The following is a 17792-nucleotide window of genomic DNA, read 5'->3' on the forward strand; positions in this document are numbered from 1 at the left end:
CTGATACCCACAGTCAGTCTTCATTTCGTTGTCAGTAGGTTCATGGAAACTGCAACTTTCACCACGCTTATGAGGCCAGCTGATATATAAACCAGAGTCACATCCCTAATGCCTATTTCTGTATATTAATTAGCCTATGGTAAAAACAGAATAAGCATTCAAATGCTTGTTGAGTGAATAAATGAACATATTACATATATATGTACTATTTAAACTTGTGTATATATATTCCACTTTTAGTAAAGTATAATTTAGTAAGACTAGATGTCATTATAACATTGATAATGCTTTTTAATGAAACAGAATGAAAAACAGATTCATATTTTCAAATAACAACCATGGAGTTAAATATATATCATATAAACTATAAAGATGTGTGTGAGAACAAAATAGATAATTTTAAATAAAAGACACTATAAAAATGTCTTTTCTAAAGAAATACTTATTATAATTCTAATAAGCAGTACTTTTCTGATACAGAATCTACTTTATCTAAAATGAGTCCTAGAAAAGAATATCAGCTTCTGCTCTGGCTAGTGTAGCTCAGTGGGTTGAGTATAGGGCTTCGAACCAAACAACCCCAGTTCGATTCCCAGTAAGGACACATGCCTGGGTTGCAGGTCAGTTCCCAGTAGGGGATGCATGAGAGGCAACCATACACTGATATTCTCTCAATGTAGAGGGGAAGGAGAGAGCCTTCCCTTCCCCTTTAAAGATAAATAAAGAAAATCTTTAAAAAAAAAAAAGAATATCAGCTTCTAGTGTGAATTCAGGATCTCAGACTGCCTTCAAGGTAAGATAAAAACTAAACTATGTGTAACATACACAGTAATAGAATAGAATATATATGATGTATATTTAGAATGTAAGCAGTTCTAAATATATATTCTCATAGTCTTCAATGTATTAAAAATGCTTTAAGAATACAAACAAATACACAGAGATTGTAATTAAGCATTTAGTTACTGAATTCTATTGAAAAATATTAGATAACTAGCTAGCACATGGTCAAATACCATTGAGGACATATGCTGTATTTTTATAAACCATCTTAGATGTGTTTTCTGTTACATAGTCTAGGAGAAAAGTCTATCTAGTTCCCTTACTTAAACCAAGTCCATTTAAAATGGCCCTTCGGTTATAGAAAGCTATAAATCAGACTACATATTCCTACTTGAGTACCCTAAGAAACAATAAGACACAGGTTGAACAAGACATACAAAGTAAATCACTGCAGTATTATTATCATTATCGATCCACCACTCAGGAAATCTGGCCTTCCCTGACTTCAGAGAAAAAGAAAAAATATGCAAAATCCCTTTTCTCTTTAAGTATGAACTAACTCAAGATTCTGAACAGATGCAAGCTGCTGTACTGTTGAATATGAACCGTATGCTGACTTGTTCAGCAAGTAAGACAATTTAGATTAAACGTGGATGTTCACTTACTTTTTTCAGACACTTCAACTCGATCAACATGGATAAATAAAAAGTCAGGTTCACTTTTTCTTGTTTTGACAAAATCACCACCACCATCCCCACCCCCCATCCTTTTCTTCATTCCAGCCATGTGAAAAACTAGAAACAATGATAAAACTTTTAGATAGACTCCAATAACTCTTATGCAATATTTATGTTGGATTTCAGCTCCTATATTTCAAATGGGCTGATTTGGTTCCTGGTCTTTCAACAGACCTCTGTATGAATGCTAACTTAGGTAAAAGTGGCACCTGTTGACAGAGCACCAGTTAAAAAATAACAACAGCAAAAATCTCTATAGAAAGCAAGGATTAATCAGGATGCTCGAGTAGGACATCCGGGCCAGCTGAAATGCTATGCTTAGGGCAGGCTAGCCAGAGGCACTCTGTGGGTGTGGCATATCTCCAGATTGGTTCCGGGGTGGGTCATTATTCTGAAGATTATTGTTCTGAGTTGCACTCTGGGCACAGATTCTGGGTGATGCCCCAGGATATCCCTTGGAATTATCATTTGCTTAATTCTCCTAAAAGAGGTGAAGATTAAACAGTTTCCTGGGCTCCGGAAACTGTTGCTTTATTCTGATGGAAAGACAGCACCAGTTAATCCCTCTCAACATAAATACTCAGGACTCTGTCTGCGTTAACTCTTCAAGCACATGGAAAAAGTGATTCTTAAAAATCAGGTAACCCTGGCCTCAAACCTCCTAAACAGTGTGAGACTTTCTATAAATGAATAACTTAATAACTGGGGGTAGGTGGGAAGAAATGTGTAGAACAGTTCTTTAGTTTGCAATTCAGTTTTGAGATTTAAGGCAGTAACTGCAAATCTAAAAAATAATTCAAAATTATTCTTCACCGACCATATGAAAGGCAACAGCTGGCTGAAAAATAAATGAGGCATAAAAGAAATCAAAAAGGCTGTAACATATATAGAGCACTTTAAATATTGAGGCATATTATAGATAAACTATGTACTGAGAAGTTTTAAAGTCTGAAGTTCTGCATTTTGACCCATGATACAAATATTGTCTCCATCGTGAGATTCTGTGTTTAATGTTTCTCATAATAACAGTAACTATCATTTATTTAATCTACATGACATGACAGAGATGGTGCTGGAACCACTATGGAAACATAAGCTCATGCAATCCCAATAACACCTCTGCACAGTCATGCTTGTCTCTGTTTAGAAGAGAAAGATAAAATAAGGTTCAAACTGTAATGACAAGTAAAAAGAACCACGGTGGAGATTCACCAAGGCCTGACTCCAAAACCTGTCAATATCCTACAAAAGCAGAGTCAATGCTCATTGCTACTTCCAGGTCCCACCCTTGCGAGTTCATGAACTGGCTGAAATTTGTTTGTGGCCCCAACATCAGCACTCGACCCATCCTGCGGCCATTCACGGATGGACACAAGCAGAGCAGTGAAAACTCGGAGCCACCAACGATGCGGATGCGTTCCCCAGGGCGCCGCTCTGCCTGCTTGTTTCAGCTCTGAGGTCGCAAACAAGTGACTTCTGTGTGGTTTTAGTGCCCCTTTTCTCACCCTTCTGTGCTTTCTGTGGGTGACTCACTGTTTTCAATGCCCACGGCCACAGACCTACAGTCCTGCCTACTGTCCTCAGCCCACGAAGGCCCTGACGGGCCTCACGGAGGAAATACGTGTGTCTGACATGCTTTGTTCAAGCACCAGTCATAGGGTGTGGGCCATGAATTCCATGGTAGTGACTCAACAATATAAACTCCAGAAGGTGTCTTAAAACACAGCGCACATAAGACAGGGTTATGTGTCGATCAACTGATGAAAATGTAGGGGTCAGAGGCTCCCAGGAACCTAGCCCTGTTTTTCCCTTAGGAGCAAATTCACTGTTTGCTAACTCAGTGTTTGCAGAACCTAACTACAGCGAAGAGTGAAAATTCCAATAGAAAACTCCGCCCCCCCAAATGTTTGCATTAACGTTTTAGTAAAAGATTCTTCTCCTGTCATTTCCTTCGAAGACCATCATCATATCTGTGCAGTCGTCACTCAGCTGTGTAAAACAAAAAATTCTTTTCTGTCGCCATTCTTTTTCATAGGCTGCATTGACATGTGTTTCCCTGTGCCCAGAAAACTAATCTCTCTTCAAGGCAATGTGGTCTTCCGATGTGAAAAATCTAGGGAATTCAATTTCATTTCTTATTACCGGATGTCATGGGGACTGTCTAATGACGGCTGTTTTTGTGAGATTACGAATTTTTAAAAATAAGACTGTTGGAGATAATACGGACAACACAAACGGCAACAAAAACGAAAGTATGGCAGAGGAGTTTTAAAATATCAGCACAAGTTGGAACTCTTACCTTTCTTGCCCAAGTCAGATATTTTATTGAAAAAAGAAATTACAGTACTTAAAAATCCAAACAAGGACAATTCCAGGTTTGAGAAAAAGAAACCTGAAAAAGCCCATTGTCTTCAGCAAGATTCAGAATACAAAAAACATACACTGGGAAAACAGTTTACAGCCCAACGCACTGGTGTCGTGATAAACACACACATACAGAGTATATCTCCATCAAGTGAAACTTAATCACCTTTTTACAATTTAGAGAGGAAAGGCAGCTTTTTACTGTGGTTGAGCCATGTATCATCAAAGCCATGAAGCTAGCCTATCAGTTGTAATAGCTTCTGTAAAACACCACAGCGAGATTGCAATAAGCCTAGAAAATGGGCTACAAATCCCAGCTCTGCTCAAGCAAGCAATGAGCCAAAAGTAAAAATAGGTAAAACTGAACCAAGAACTAGATAGACAGCATACATCTAGATTCATGATTGGTAAGGCAAAGTTCACAGGCCAAGGTCTTAAAGTGACTTGTTCAGATCCAAAAGACAGTCATTATACAAAATAAAAGCATTTGTGTAATTCGGGGGGGGAAAATCACGAGTTTTCACCACAAAAGACATAGCACAGAAAAGCTTACTTACAATTACAAAACACCACATTATTGAATCTCTAAAATATCACTTTAAATATGCAAAGGTAAAAAAGAGACTCAAAGTTGCACTTCACCATTTTTCATCTCTCCAGTTTAGACAAGCAATCTGAAAGATGTCACACATTCCCACTTAACATCTTTGCTGAAATCTTTCAGATTGTGATGACTCTGTGTAAAGGAAATGTCAACCTTGAGTTTCCTTTCCAAGCCCCATATTTAAGTGGGCCATTAAATGACGAATTAACAATCCATACAATAATATAAAAATACATGTGTTAAATCACAGTTTTCACCCATTATTGGAACTTAATGAAAATATTGATCATTTTAAGATCACCATTCTGCAAAACTCCAATGGCCTGCACGCAGTGCAGTGTCTAAATTACACCACCAACAGGAACATGACATCTCTCTCTGCGTGGGGAAAACGAGCTCAGGCCAGTATCCCGACTCGGTGACGCACACGTTCTGTCACTTCGGGAGTGAGCACACAGCTCTCACTTTGAAACATGACAGTGTGATTCCGCACCATACAGTATTGGTTGCAATATCAGTTGTCACACAAGTTCCATAAGCGCTAACCCAAAGCAGTCATTTTGATTGGTTTCAGGTATCATCAGACAAGGTGCATGATTTAAAGGTAATAGTAAACAACTCTACTAGCACAGACTGGTGACCACGGTGGCTAGTTTAAAACTAGGGTGATGTTTGCAGTACAGTGAACACTACAGAATAAAATACAATGAGTTCGCAATACAGAGCAGATGATCCAAGTAGGAAGCAAACAAGCAAAGTACAATCTCTAGCAAAAATTATCAACCCTCCCTACTAACTCATCTCAGCCCTTGTTAAAAATACCCTGAGTAAAATGCAAATATTTTAAATAATGCTGGTTATGTAAGATTTCTCTAAAAATCAACCATAAATGCTAATGCATTACATTTTTATTCATAACAGGTAATGTAAAAATTAGTGCTTAACTAGTTACAATATAAAAACAGTAAGGAATACTTATGTGGTATCTGGATGGTTTTGATTTTCTAGCTTTCGTTAGCAGTTTGGCAAAGCAAGTGATACATAAATGGTTTCAATGTAAAAAAAATCATGAAGGAGAAAATATATAAAATGTACAGCAGTTTCTACCCCCCCCCCCCCGGGCCGACCTAGATCCCTAGAAAAGCCTCCCCAACCAGGTTCAGGTCTGACTAGAGGCAGAATAGCAGTTCTCCGGCAAAACCAGCCCCATCTTTCTCAGTTCAGTGACATCCCTCCGGGGGAAGAGGACAGGAGCCAGGGTCCCTCGAGTGCCATTCCCCAGATGTTGAAAACGTAACTAATTTATTAGCATTAGAAGATTTGGTTTATAGGGGAATCTCACGGGTCCAGTTTGTAGCCTACAAAAAAATGGATTGTTTTTAAGTATAACATTAGAATAGGGATCAAGGGTGAGGGTGTGGCTTTTTAGTCCATAGAAATGGATGTATTTCCAAACATGACAAAGAGCGAGCAAACAGAGCATGCCTACCATTGAAGTGGGGGTCCCTCCAGACTTTTTAATGTTCTTGGGAGGCATCCCATGAAGGCGACTGAGTCTAGCTTGGAAACCTGGAAAATCAAAGCACCCGGTTTAGGAGATTCTGTGATCACTGGAGTGGAGAATAAGATCCTACCAATGACAGCTTCAAAAAGTAAGTGGGAGGAGGGAAAACTTGTCAAACAGCGGTGGGAAAAAGGTGAAGCTCATCCTTATTAATAAAAGATCAGACTCCATGCCATGTAGGGTTCTAATGTGGTCAGTGCGCAGCCATTGATTATTTAAGCATCAAGGTTTTCCTTTCCTCTCGAATCCCCTTTCTGTCATGATGGGCCAAGCAGGAATGAGAGTCAACCTTTCGAATAATTTGAAAGCACAGCAAGTATAGATTTAGGCTCTTTTGTTTCCATTTTAGCCAGTCCCCCCTCAATGACTCTGACCACTCCCAGACCGACCACGGGTCCCCTGCACCCACCAGTCAGGACGTGCTACTGACCTCTTCTCCCGGGATGTGACATAAGGGGGAAAGAGCCAGTTAAGATACTTTCAAAGACAGGGTCTGGTAAGTTTTTGTCTAGCTCAGCCGGATCTTCCTTTTCCCACCAGGGCACGACTCCCGTGATGCCGCACGCACCACCCGACTCCTTTTCATAAAACCAGTCACTCTGCTCGTCGTCACCTGTGCAAACACAAGAACACCACCCAGAGAGACGGCGTTACCATCCCAGTGAACACAGTTGTCGGGGGCAGATTTAAAACCTACAGTAGAGCGATGAAACCTGAAGTTCAGATAAGTGGTTCATCAGGATGGGACCAAAGGAGGTTTGCAGCTTGTATGGAAAACAATACAATAATTAATACATGATAATACTAGAATAAACCCTGTGTTTCACGTACTAACAAATGCAAACCTACTTTTGCCCCGTCCTGTATATAGAACTTAGAATTTTTAGTCTAAGTATGTGCAAATACTGGGACATGCTTAAGCAAAAATAACTTATTTATCTAAAATTAAAATGTTACTGTCAACCCTGCATTTTATCTGACAATCATATATATAGCCTATTAAAGAAAAAAAAAACTTTTTATTCTGTCCCACAGCTTCGCTTAAATGTTTGGGTTTTGTTCGTTTTATTTTTAGAGAGGGGGAGGGAGGGAAAAAGAGAAACACCAATTAGTTGCCTCTTATGCCTACCAAGTAACCCGGAAGGAAACCTACACCCCCCCACCCCCCACCCCACCCCCTGCTCAGTCGCACAGTCCCAGATCGAACTGCCGAACTTTTGGTTTGCAGGACAACAGCCAACCAATTATCTACCATGGTGAGGACAAGAAATGTTTTTTTAACACTACAACAAGAACTGCCATCAACAAAACCATAAAATGTTAGGTTTTAATAAACTGGTTAATCTTTTGGCAAAAACTGTAGGGGGAATCCATTTAAGTTACTACGCTTTCCACATTAAGGAAAAACAAGCCTTAATCTCCTACTGGGAATTAAAAGGTGTAACACTGTAGAACCTGTTCTTTGCAGCTGATAATGGTGTATATTAGCTTAATTTCATGATTTCTATGGAGTGTAAAAGGGGAAACAATCATGAACAGATGTGACTAAATGAAATTAATCTGATTAAGTTCATTAAGAAATGGCTGTGAGAAAGTTGATCGGAAATGAAAAGTGACAACTCCGCAGAGTTTACAGGGAGGCCATCCTGGACCAGGGCCCGGTGTCTGCACATCAGAACCACCCATGGCCGTCTGAGGGCCCGTGAGACAGCAGCGTGGAGGGACTGGGACTGGCACTGCGAGATTCAGCCTGAGACACACCTCCGCTGGGGCCAGCCGTGTGTTGTAGCTTAAAATAGGGATAATGAAGAAAGGGATAAACAGACAGAAACACAGAAGGCGGGTGTTTAAAAATAAGGGAAGAGCAGCATCTCGAATAGGATCTGACATTCATTAAGCCTTCTTCGTGATTCTTACAATCTAACTATGAATTCTTGTTTCTGAGAGGGTCACCACAACCTCCACACACTTTTTCCCTCTGAAAAAACAGAGTGCTGATTTCCAAAATCCCTCATCACGATTATTGTAAAATGCAAACTGAAATAAATCTTAAGCTTGGACTGGAAATGATTTTATGTAGCTATATTTCAAATTATGAGGGAGCGAAAAATGTAAAGCAGTCGGAAAATTGGAGTCACCAATTTATTTCAGTTGAAGACTTAATAAAAATTAATTTTTAAGAAAAGAACATAAATATCTGTACTTTAACTGATTTTTTTGTTTTCTTTCAAAAAACTTAAATTATCCGAGTTTCAAGTGTATAACTCTGTAATACATCATCCGTATGCTGCGTCACGCACTCACCACCCAAAGTCAGGTCTCCTTCTGTACCCTGACTGGTTTCTATATTAAAGCTACACCAATTAGGTGTAAGCGTAGGAAAAGAAAAGGAGTCCCTTGAAACTGACTTCCCTAGGTCTTAATGCCAAGTAAGATGGCAATATTATAGAAAAAGAATGTTATTTTATTTTTTGTGTGATACCAACTTTATTCTTAATGGGAAAATCAATTAGCTAAAGATTAAGAACCTGGGCTCTTGAGTCAGACAGACCAATTAAAATTCTAGTATTTTCCTACATTGGGACAGTAACTTCAACTGTTAGCTTAGGTTTCACCATCATTAAGAAAACAGAAATCTCATAGGGATGTTTTAAGAATTAAATAAGAACTTGAGTAACTGAATGTTTTAAAAAAAAGCACTTAGCAATGTGAAATATAATAAACTTGCAATAAATGTTATCATATTTTTCTAAGGTACTCAGTGTTTTTCTAAGATTGATAGGCTTAACAAATTGTTGCTTTTTAAAGTTTTTTTTCATTTATAACTTTGGGGAGACATGTATTTTAACAAGAATTTAGGTATATCTTAGCCCTAAGGTTCTACTGTATTTCAGCAAAGTCTCAAGTTTGAAAAGTGTATGGCCTTTAAAAAAAAAGTTATGAACCTATTTATCCAGGACAAAAGGTTCATAAGTAAGCCAAACATGATCACTTAATAATAACTGAAAACAATAAACTTTGTTGTTTCCCTTAGAATTTACTAATTCCTTCTAAAGGTTCGTGTGAAAGGAAGTGAACATTTAGTATTTACATGTAGGCTACTTCCCCCTTTTGAGTTTTTCATCTCTTCTTCCAGAACAGGCGGTTTTAAAATAATGCCATGCTAAAGTATAAGAAACCTCAGGAAATCTCAAAGATAAAAAAGGTCTAAGGGGCAAAACATTACTGTTTAGTGGTTTACAATATTGAACTTACGAAAGCGGTCTACTCACAAACTGGATAGAACGGCTACATGTCAGAACTAAATGAAAATGACAAGTGACTTGCAGATCCAACCTTACACATGCTTAAACAGAATTAAATACATTTAAAATCGGGTGGAGGTGGGGAACCAGTGTCTTGGGAACTTGCTAAAAGAATCAAAACTGAGAAGACTGAGGTATATAAAGCTTTCTCAAGGAAGATAATCCTCCCGAACATCATTAGCTCCACATACTGGCTTCTGGAGATAATCATTAGCTCCAGGTCACGAAGTCACAATGCTGTCCCAGTACACCAGAAAACTAAACCCCAGTCCACTTAGAAGTGTGTGTAAGGTAAATGGATTGCAGTCGTCAACGTAGGACATAATCAGTAATAAGCACAACTTTACAATGAAGACGTTTTCCCAGAGAGAGAAAAAAATGGCCGGTCAGTACCTTGCCTTCCTTCGTCATTGGTGAACAACCCGGCATCAGTGCTGCTGAGGCTGCTGGAATCACTGGAGAAGGGAAGGGAAGAAAAAAAGATCAAAAGAACAATTGATCTCTCGGTCGTAAAATTTTAAAGAGACGTGGCAGCTCTGGGATGGGACTTAAGCCTGACAAAGATCTGAAAGGAAACAAGATGATTTTTTTTAATCCAACTGCAGGTATTCTGCTTCCATTCGCTCCACAGCATATTCTTTTTGGCACATAAAACCACGGGAACCTAACGGGACCCTGACAGTTGGCCAGATGTGGCTGCCACGAGGTGCGGATGTAATAAATGCATTTTATTATCCGCTTTCATTGAATGCTCACCGCTCCTTCCTCCTGCCATGCCAGTCGGCATGAGCTGGGAGCACCCAGGCTCAAGTAGACAGGAAAGGCTCAATCAAGAGAAGACTGAGACTTCCTGCCTTCAGCACAGGAGATCCAAGGGGCTGAGATGCAATTACTCTCCATGAGCACATTTGCCAATATTCTGGGAAAGGCATTACTGAGGAACTCACAACAAGTCTATCACTTGGCAAGGAGGAAAAAAGTTAAATTCGTTAAATCTAAAGTTAAGGTCCCTCTGAGCAAAAGCTGAGCAAAAAAGAATGTAACCAATACGAGGAAGGGGGCATGAGAAAATCACAGGTTTGCATTACTCCCACTGAAGTTCAAAATTATGACACAGAGTAAAAGCTAACCTACAAAAGGAAACAAACAATGGGTATTCAGATGACATGAACAAACTGTCACTGTCCACTAAGAGGAGCAGTGCTTATGGGACAATATAGTTGGTTAGTTAAAAAGCCACAAGAGCAAGTGCTATAATAAGAGGGTTGGCCTGTAAAGAAAACGGATGTTCTTTAAAGTCTCTCATGTACCCTGCTTTCACTCTGATTCTTCATTTACCATTAGAAGATTGCCCCCGCTGATTTTTTATATCGTAATACATTTTCCATTAGTATGTAGAACTCTGTGACCTAACTTATTTTTTAAAAAAGCATCTCAATCTGCTTTAGATAGTTAAATCGAGTTTAGGATTAAAATTATAGATGACATCTAAATCCCTAGACATTTCTCTGAATATAAAACATTGGAGTTTTTGTTTGATTTTTTTTTAAATCAAACAAAAACTACAGGAATTTGGGAGATCCATTTCCCACAGAATTCTGAATCAGTACCTTTTCCTCTTTCTTCAAATTAAGAGAGTGCATGAAGCTCCCTACAGTGCACAAGTATTAATGAAAGAAAATAATACTTTCTAAGACCACCAAATTCATCGTTCCTAATTTACACACACATCACTTACACTCCTCTCTACATATAGTGACATTAGAGTATTTATTAAAGACACATCATGAACTTGATCTTTTTTGCCACGTGGCTGCTCAAACTCCGCAGGACGTTCTCCTTGTCGGAAACTGAGCGGTGCTTTCCGGTCCGCCCCGCCAACGGAGCTCTAATGAACAAACGACCTTGGCCTGCACACCTGGGGTCGCAATTCTTTCTCCAAAGCCCTTGAGTCAGAACGTACGTCAAATTGAGAAGTCTCCTCATTTTAGAAAGGTACATACTAAAATGCCTCAGGTGGGTCTAAGGTAGCAGGGCATAATCAGACACATTAATACAATCGTTCAATTGAGGGAATGAGTATCCATGTTAAATATAGGTCAAATCAGGTCTGGCCACAAATGCATGAGTTTCTCATGGCTTTCAGAATTCAGATGTACAGATAAAGGACTGTGAACCTATGTACTGTCTGTTTATTTATTTCTTTTTTGGCAAACGCTCTTCTACTCTTTCAGAGTTCAGATTTATCCTCTCTAGTATATTCCACATCACCATCAGGCTCATCATTTCAAAATGAAACTTGTCCACTAAAAATCCTTTGATATCCTGAGTAGGATCCTGGAAGAGCAAAAGGTTACTGAATAGAAACAAAGGGAATTCTAATAAAGTGCTGACTTCCCCTAATAACGTGTTCACCTTGGCTCATTAATTCTGACAGACGAGCTGGAAGTTATCAACAGGGAGACTGGGGACGGGGTACGTGGGGGCCCCACACAGGCACTGGACTTAGTCTCTGCAAACTTCTTTGTAAATCTGAATAGCCTTCGTGGTCTGCTGGTAAAAATCTAAAATTACTTCTCCACACTGGCTGGATTCCATTCAGATTTCAAGGCGCTCTCTGGGATGGGGTCCCACCTCAATTCTTTCCATCCCCATCTCTGGCCACTTCCCCTTTCTATCTCCTCTCTCATCTCTCTCTGCCTTGCCCCCTCTTCTGAAAGATACCCCAGGAAATCAGAAACCCTAAGACCAGCTCTCGGTACTTAAGGATCCTTGTCCTCATTTGACAAATGTTTACATGTTTTAAACCAGGGGTCCCCAACCTCCAGCGCACCCGGAGGCCTGGGTGAGTGCCGGTCCAGGCCTGGTAGGAACCGGAGGGCGGCACAGCAGGAGGTGAGCTTGAATGTGACAGGTTGAATCACCCGGAAACCATCTCCCCCACCCAGTTCCGTGGAAAAATTGTCTCCCATGGAAACAAAAAGGTTGGTGCCAAAAAGGTTGGGGACCGCTGTTTTAAATGGCACGGTTTCCTATTTGCATTTCACCGCATAACATCTAGCTAGATGCTCCACACATCACGTGCTCAGTACGTCAGGACACAAACTTAGAGGAAAGGGAGACTTTCCATTTTCAGCATCTGATGGCCTTTTATGGCCTTATCCACTGGGACTCCTCACGTTCTTCAGTGTGACCTGTAATTACCATGTAGTTTTCAGAGATACTCCAGAAGGTTTGTTGAATTAGCATGTGCACACTGTCCCCAACCTCCTGTCCCCCAGCTGTTTCCTGTATTTTCTCTTCTTCAAACCTGGACCTCCTCTGGGCATCCGCTCTCTCCATCAGCCCTGCAGGTGAACTCCCACGGACTCCGGCTCTCCCAGCGGCCCCTCTGCTGCCACTGCCGACCCCCCGACCCTGGCCCCACCCCCACCCCCCGCACATGTAAGGATAGACTGGAGATCAGCTGAAAGCTGGACAGAACACTGTCCTCAGGATCACATGTGCTATCTTGACAACATGTGAATCTAATCGATAACATGCAAATCCAACAGTTTCTTCACAGACTTCCCATTACATGTGTGATGAAATGCAAACCACTTCCCACAGCACAGGAGGCCATCAGGACCTGCTCATGGGCTGGTCTCAACCCTACTCTCCGTCCCAGCAGTGAACTGACTCCACATACTTTCCCAAACACTGGCTTCACATCCGCGCCTGTGCACAGAGCCCCTTCTGCCCAGGAACGTCACGTCCCCTTCCAGGGTCCCACGGGCTTAGTGCCGCATTAACTGACGGCTCCTGGTGGAGGCCTTCCCCACCGCACCTTCCCCTGAGCACACTGCAGTCTCTGCATTTGCTGTCGGCTGCTCCAGAAGACGGGGCTGCAGAGAACCAGCTCTGTCCTAGCATTAGTCTTGGTACCGTGGGAAGAGTAAACAGTTACTCAAGGTTTGTTTATTCAAACACACAGCATGAAGTAGTTCAATTCTCATTTCTACATGGGCTCCAAGGAAATACATAGCTTTTAATAGTAGAACAGCTTTGGGGGCAGTCTCAAAAAACTTGGACAAATACCTTAAATATTTAGCAGTCTTCCCATAAAAGGAATAGGTACCTAACTTTTAAGGAACAAGAAAAATAGTCTTATAGGTTAAATTTTAAAACAAGAGGAAAAAAATTGCTTTTGTTTGTTCAAGAGTCAAAACATCCACTGTGAAGATTTGGACCCGGTCCGTGGATGGCTGGGCATTCTGAGCATATTTTAGGCATTCAGATACTTTCTACAGTGAAGAGAAATAAGGAGCTCCATCTCATTTCTCTCCCAGGGTAGAAGTCTGTCAATAAAAGGCAGCCATCAATAAAAGGAGGGGCTTGGACAATCAATCCAGAAAGCAGGTGATCTATGAATAATCCAGAATCAAGTACTTATCTCCACTGCCACACATCCTCCCTCCCAGCAAGAGAGAGCGAGACAATTACTCTTAAGTCCCGCTGAGTGCTCCCCGGCCACAGCGGCCTAATGCCAACACACACAGATCATTCTGGTAGGAAAACGACAACTTTGGTGGAAGAAGGGCAGATACCGTAAACTTCCAAAACCTTCCCAAAACATCTCTTATTTTTACTTCTTTAGGAAAAAAAAAATGCATGAAAAGTAAACCATCTCTTATAAGAGGTCTGTTCTATAAAATTTTGCCCGGTCCTACTCATATCTGCAATCATAATCATATTTATAAGAAAAACCATAAATGTGTCAATATTTATACACACACACATACACGTATATGTGTGTCTGTGTGTCTGTATATTTGATATACAGGGTCCAGCAGAAGTAAGGCCTCCCTGAGTGTGGTTGGTAGGGTTATAATATGGGTGTAATAATTTATAGTTTTCATTTGAACATTTCACCCAAAATGTCATATAGAGTGCTTGAGTGTGATACTGTTATGTTACAGAATTACATGCTTATGATTTTGTAATAAAAGAGGGGTGTTACTTGTGCCGGACCCTGTCGTTTACACACCTACACACATATGTAAATAGGTCACAATCCACATGATTAAAATGTCAGCCCCACACATAAAAATCAAACACTCTTTCCCAGACCACTTTTGAGGAATGTATTTTTCTGCAGCACAGTTCTGCATGTGGTTTGAAGAACACCTAAAAGGGTGAACAGTGTCGATACTTTCTCATTTCCTGCAAGCGGCATTAGTTCTGTGTGAAAGGAAAATGAGCATTTACCTTTTGGTGCCACTAAAATAGCGCTGGGAATCGTTGCATGAGACTTGCTTTCCTGAAGGGACCGAGTAGACCAACTGCTAAAGGGCCCAGGCTTCCCTCGTTTGTCTCATGACAAGGTCAGGTGTGTCAGACTGGAAACCGGACTTCACAGTTCCTACATGATCAGAAGTCCTAGCTACAGACTGAAAACGCTGAGCCACACACACATGGAAGTGGCAACCACACTTGATTCTCAGTAATTGAATAAACAGATAAATTGTGAAACTAAAACAGAACCAAATACTAAAACTCTGCATTAAACAAATCATTATAAACACAGTTCTGAGAGTCACGATAGGTTATTATTCGAACACACGTCCTTCCTCAAGGAAAATCTATTTCTTTCTCTCTTTGTAGCTGAAAATTAAGTCATTATTACACAATCAAAAGACTTTGGGTAAATCAAATAAGCAATTTTCCTTTGTGTGGAACATCATAAGTTATAAGGAAATATGACCATGGTTACATGGTAATATCACTGCCATTATTATAGTTCTTAATTATTTCAAAACTGCATTAATAAAAATACAAAACACATGCAACCACCCAACTATCGACACATCTTTACATTCTGTAACAGGAAATAGAAAAGTCACCTTTCGCTCATGAGCTCGTCGGAGACTTTCTGTTCTTCATACTCCATTTTGTCCTTACCGGTCTGGCTCATCTCGCCTTCCAAAACTACTCCTTCATCTTGGATTTTGGGTCCTTGCCTGATGATTCGCAGTTTCCTCTTCTTGACTTTGCTCCTGGTAAACTCTTGGTACTGGTAAGCTCTGTCGTTGTCCACGTCCTGGTCCCTGCAGCTGTCCGGGGGCTGGGTCATGGTGCGCTTGCTGGAGAAGTCGTGCGGCAGGTCCACGGCCATGCGCTTGACCTTCCGCCGGCGGCGCAGGGTCCGGTTGCCCAGACTGTCCAGCGCGAGGTCGGGCTCGTGCCACAGAGGCCTCTTGCCCCGCACGTTGTTGTTCAGGTTTGACGAGGGCCTGCGCTTGGCCACGAGCATCTGGTCGTCAGAGTCACTGTGATCCTTTTTACCGCCGCCGTGGTTCTCTCTGTAGTCCTTGCTCGCGTCCTCCAAGCTAGAATCGGAGCCCTCGCTCAGGCAGTGGCCGGCCTCCCACGGGTGGTGGACGTTGTAGGACCTCCGTTTGCGCCCTCGCCTCTTCCTCGCCTGGCGCTTCAGCGGGCAGGACAGGCTGCGAGCGTGGTCCCCGGCCTCAGCGAAGCCGCCGCGGGCCTGCTCCGAGCTCTCCTCCAGCGCAGAGACGAGGTCGTGAACCAGCTCCTCCATGGTGCGGCTGAAGTGCCTGCGTTTTGGAGAGAGAAAAACGTTTAAAGCACATCGTCGGCCTTAACCATATTAACCCAGCTTCTTCCAGCAGACGGACAATCCACTCTAACTAAAATTAATAGTCATGATACAAAGCTGTTGAAGCTGTTGAACGTCCCTATCCAAGATACTCAAGTTTTCAATATTCTGATCATTTTAAGCTCCTTTTTCTTATATATAAGTTCATTTATTATACATAGGACTCAGGTCAGGATAATGTCAGCAATGGAAGGTCACAGAAATTTTATACTTATAAAAATTATGGAAAAGTTATTTATGCCTTAAAAAACCTGTCCGTCAGCCTACTCCTGCCTTTTCCCTAGAGGCCGTTTTCCTACATGAGACAGAGAGGACTTTCTCAACCTCCCTGACCCATTTCTAAGAAGGAAGTGCATACGCCCCCTACTCACCATGGCCCCGCAAGTCACGCCATGACATGCCAGGCGGAGGGAGGTTGATGGGCTCTCTCAGGATTGGTGATGTACGTGAGAAGAGTTTAACTGAACACAGGGCACAGGTTACACCACTCGAATCTCATAACCTGGTGAGTCAGAAGCCACGTTCAGGTTCAGACCGGGGCCTCGCTGCTCTAAAACGAGCCGCTGTCTCTCTCCCAGCCCATCTGAAGCAGTCGCTGGGCCTGTTTGTTTTCTTTTATGAGTTTGTTGTTGAATGCACTGGGGCAACACTGGTTAATAAAAGTATACAGGCTTCGGGTATGCAATTCTGAAATACGTCATCTGTACAGCGTGTTGTGTGTTCACCAACACACTCTTGGCTTTTTTCAAAAAAATAAACAGAAACCATTGAAGCAGAAGTATCCACTAGTCACTCGGCAAGGACAGACATCTGTACTTTTTGGGAACTTTTATAAACTGTACTGGTCCTTCCCAAACTCAGCGCTCAAAGATTCAAAATCAGCCGATGGGCTAGAGGAATCAGGATTCTGATTTTATTTTGTCAACATTACAGGTGATTCACCCAGGCACCCTGCCCACGAAAATTCCGAGCAATCACATCTCAAACCGACTTCTAGAAGCACTTAGGGATGAAAATATTCTGATCGTAGAGGATTCTGTAATTTCCAGGGTCTATTGCGGCGGTAGGCACACTTTTCCACAAAGGGCCAACGAGGAAGCATGCTAGACTCTGTGGGTCACTGGGTCCATCAAAATCACTCAACTTTCCCATCGTAAGGGGAAAGTGCCTTAGGAAAGACACTTAGGAAAGTGCCTTAGGTAAATGAACGGGCATGGCTATGTTCTAATGAAATTTTATTTACGAAAACAAAACTGAGTAGTGGCAGGCCACAGGTGGCTGAGCCCTGCTTTACCTGTCCTCCATAGTCTGTAATTTCAGGCATTAGCAAGTTCCCTACGACCACTGCCAGCTTTGTCTTTTCATTTGAATGGTGGCCTGAACACAAACGCATCGTGATCAACTGGATTTACCGCTTACGAGTTAATAATGCACCTGTAACAGCTTCTCACCTTGAGTGTTTACTATGTGCCGGGCCCACGTCTGTGTTTTCTAGGCGTTGCCTGATTTCCTTCTCACATTACGACCCTGCGTGGTGGTAGATGACGTTCCCAGGGACCGAGGTTAAGGGCAGCTTCCCCAAAGAGGCACGTCTAGGAAGTGGCAGAAACAGACTCCAACTCCGGCAGTCTGGTTCCAGAGCCCACTGCTGGCCCAGCTACAGCGAGAAATCGGATCCAGTCAGCGGTTTTGCTGATGGTTGATCCAGCTGCCGGTGGTGGATTTTAATTGCTGAGACAGACGGGATATATGTGTCTGTAAAGCCAAATGACTCACA

The 17792-nt window shown here is 41.7% G+C and overlaps 2 protein-coding genes across 3 annotated transcripts in view; one reads left to right on the forward strand and one right to left on the reverse strand.

Moving 5' to 3' along the window:
- Nucleotides 1-17792, reverse strand: part of GPATCH2 (G-patch domain containing 2) — a 122875-nt gene that overhangs the window by 98269 nt on the left and 6814 nt on the right. The window contains exons 2-6 of one of the 2 annotated variants that reach the window (XM_037140642.2): nt 15240-15953; nt 9751-9812; nt 6483-6665; nt 5978-6057; nt 796-5846 (exon numbers count right to left, since the gene is read on the reverse strand). In XM_037140642.2, the coding sequence (XP_036996537.2) occupies nt 5814-5846; nt 5978-6057; nt 6483-6665; nt 9751-9812; nt 15240-15953 (1072 nt within the window). In that variant the 3' untranslated portion in view covers nt 796-5813. Of the gene's footprint in view, nt 1-795; nt 5847-5977; nt 6058-6482; nt 6666-9750; nt 9813-15239; nt 15954-17792 lie in introns of those variants that run through there. The other variant, XM_037140640.2, reaches the window with a different exon arrangement.
- SPATA17 (spermatogenesis associated 17) overlaps nt 1-17792 on the forward strand; it is a 189323-nt gene that overhangs the window by 65532 nt on the left and 105999 nt on the right. The window lies entirely within an intron of this gene.

Source organism: Artibeus jamaicensis, unplaced genomic scaffold, assembly GCF_021234435.1.
Source record: "Artibeus jamaicensis isolate MK-2021 breed Jamaican fruit bat unplaced genomic scaffold, CSHL_Jam_final contig_467, whole genome shotgun sequence".
In the NCBI taxonomy this organism is placed as follows: Eukaryota; Metazoa; Chordata; class Mammalia; order Chiroptera; family Phyllostomidae; genus Artibeus; species Artibeus jamaicensis.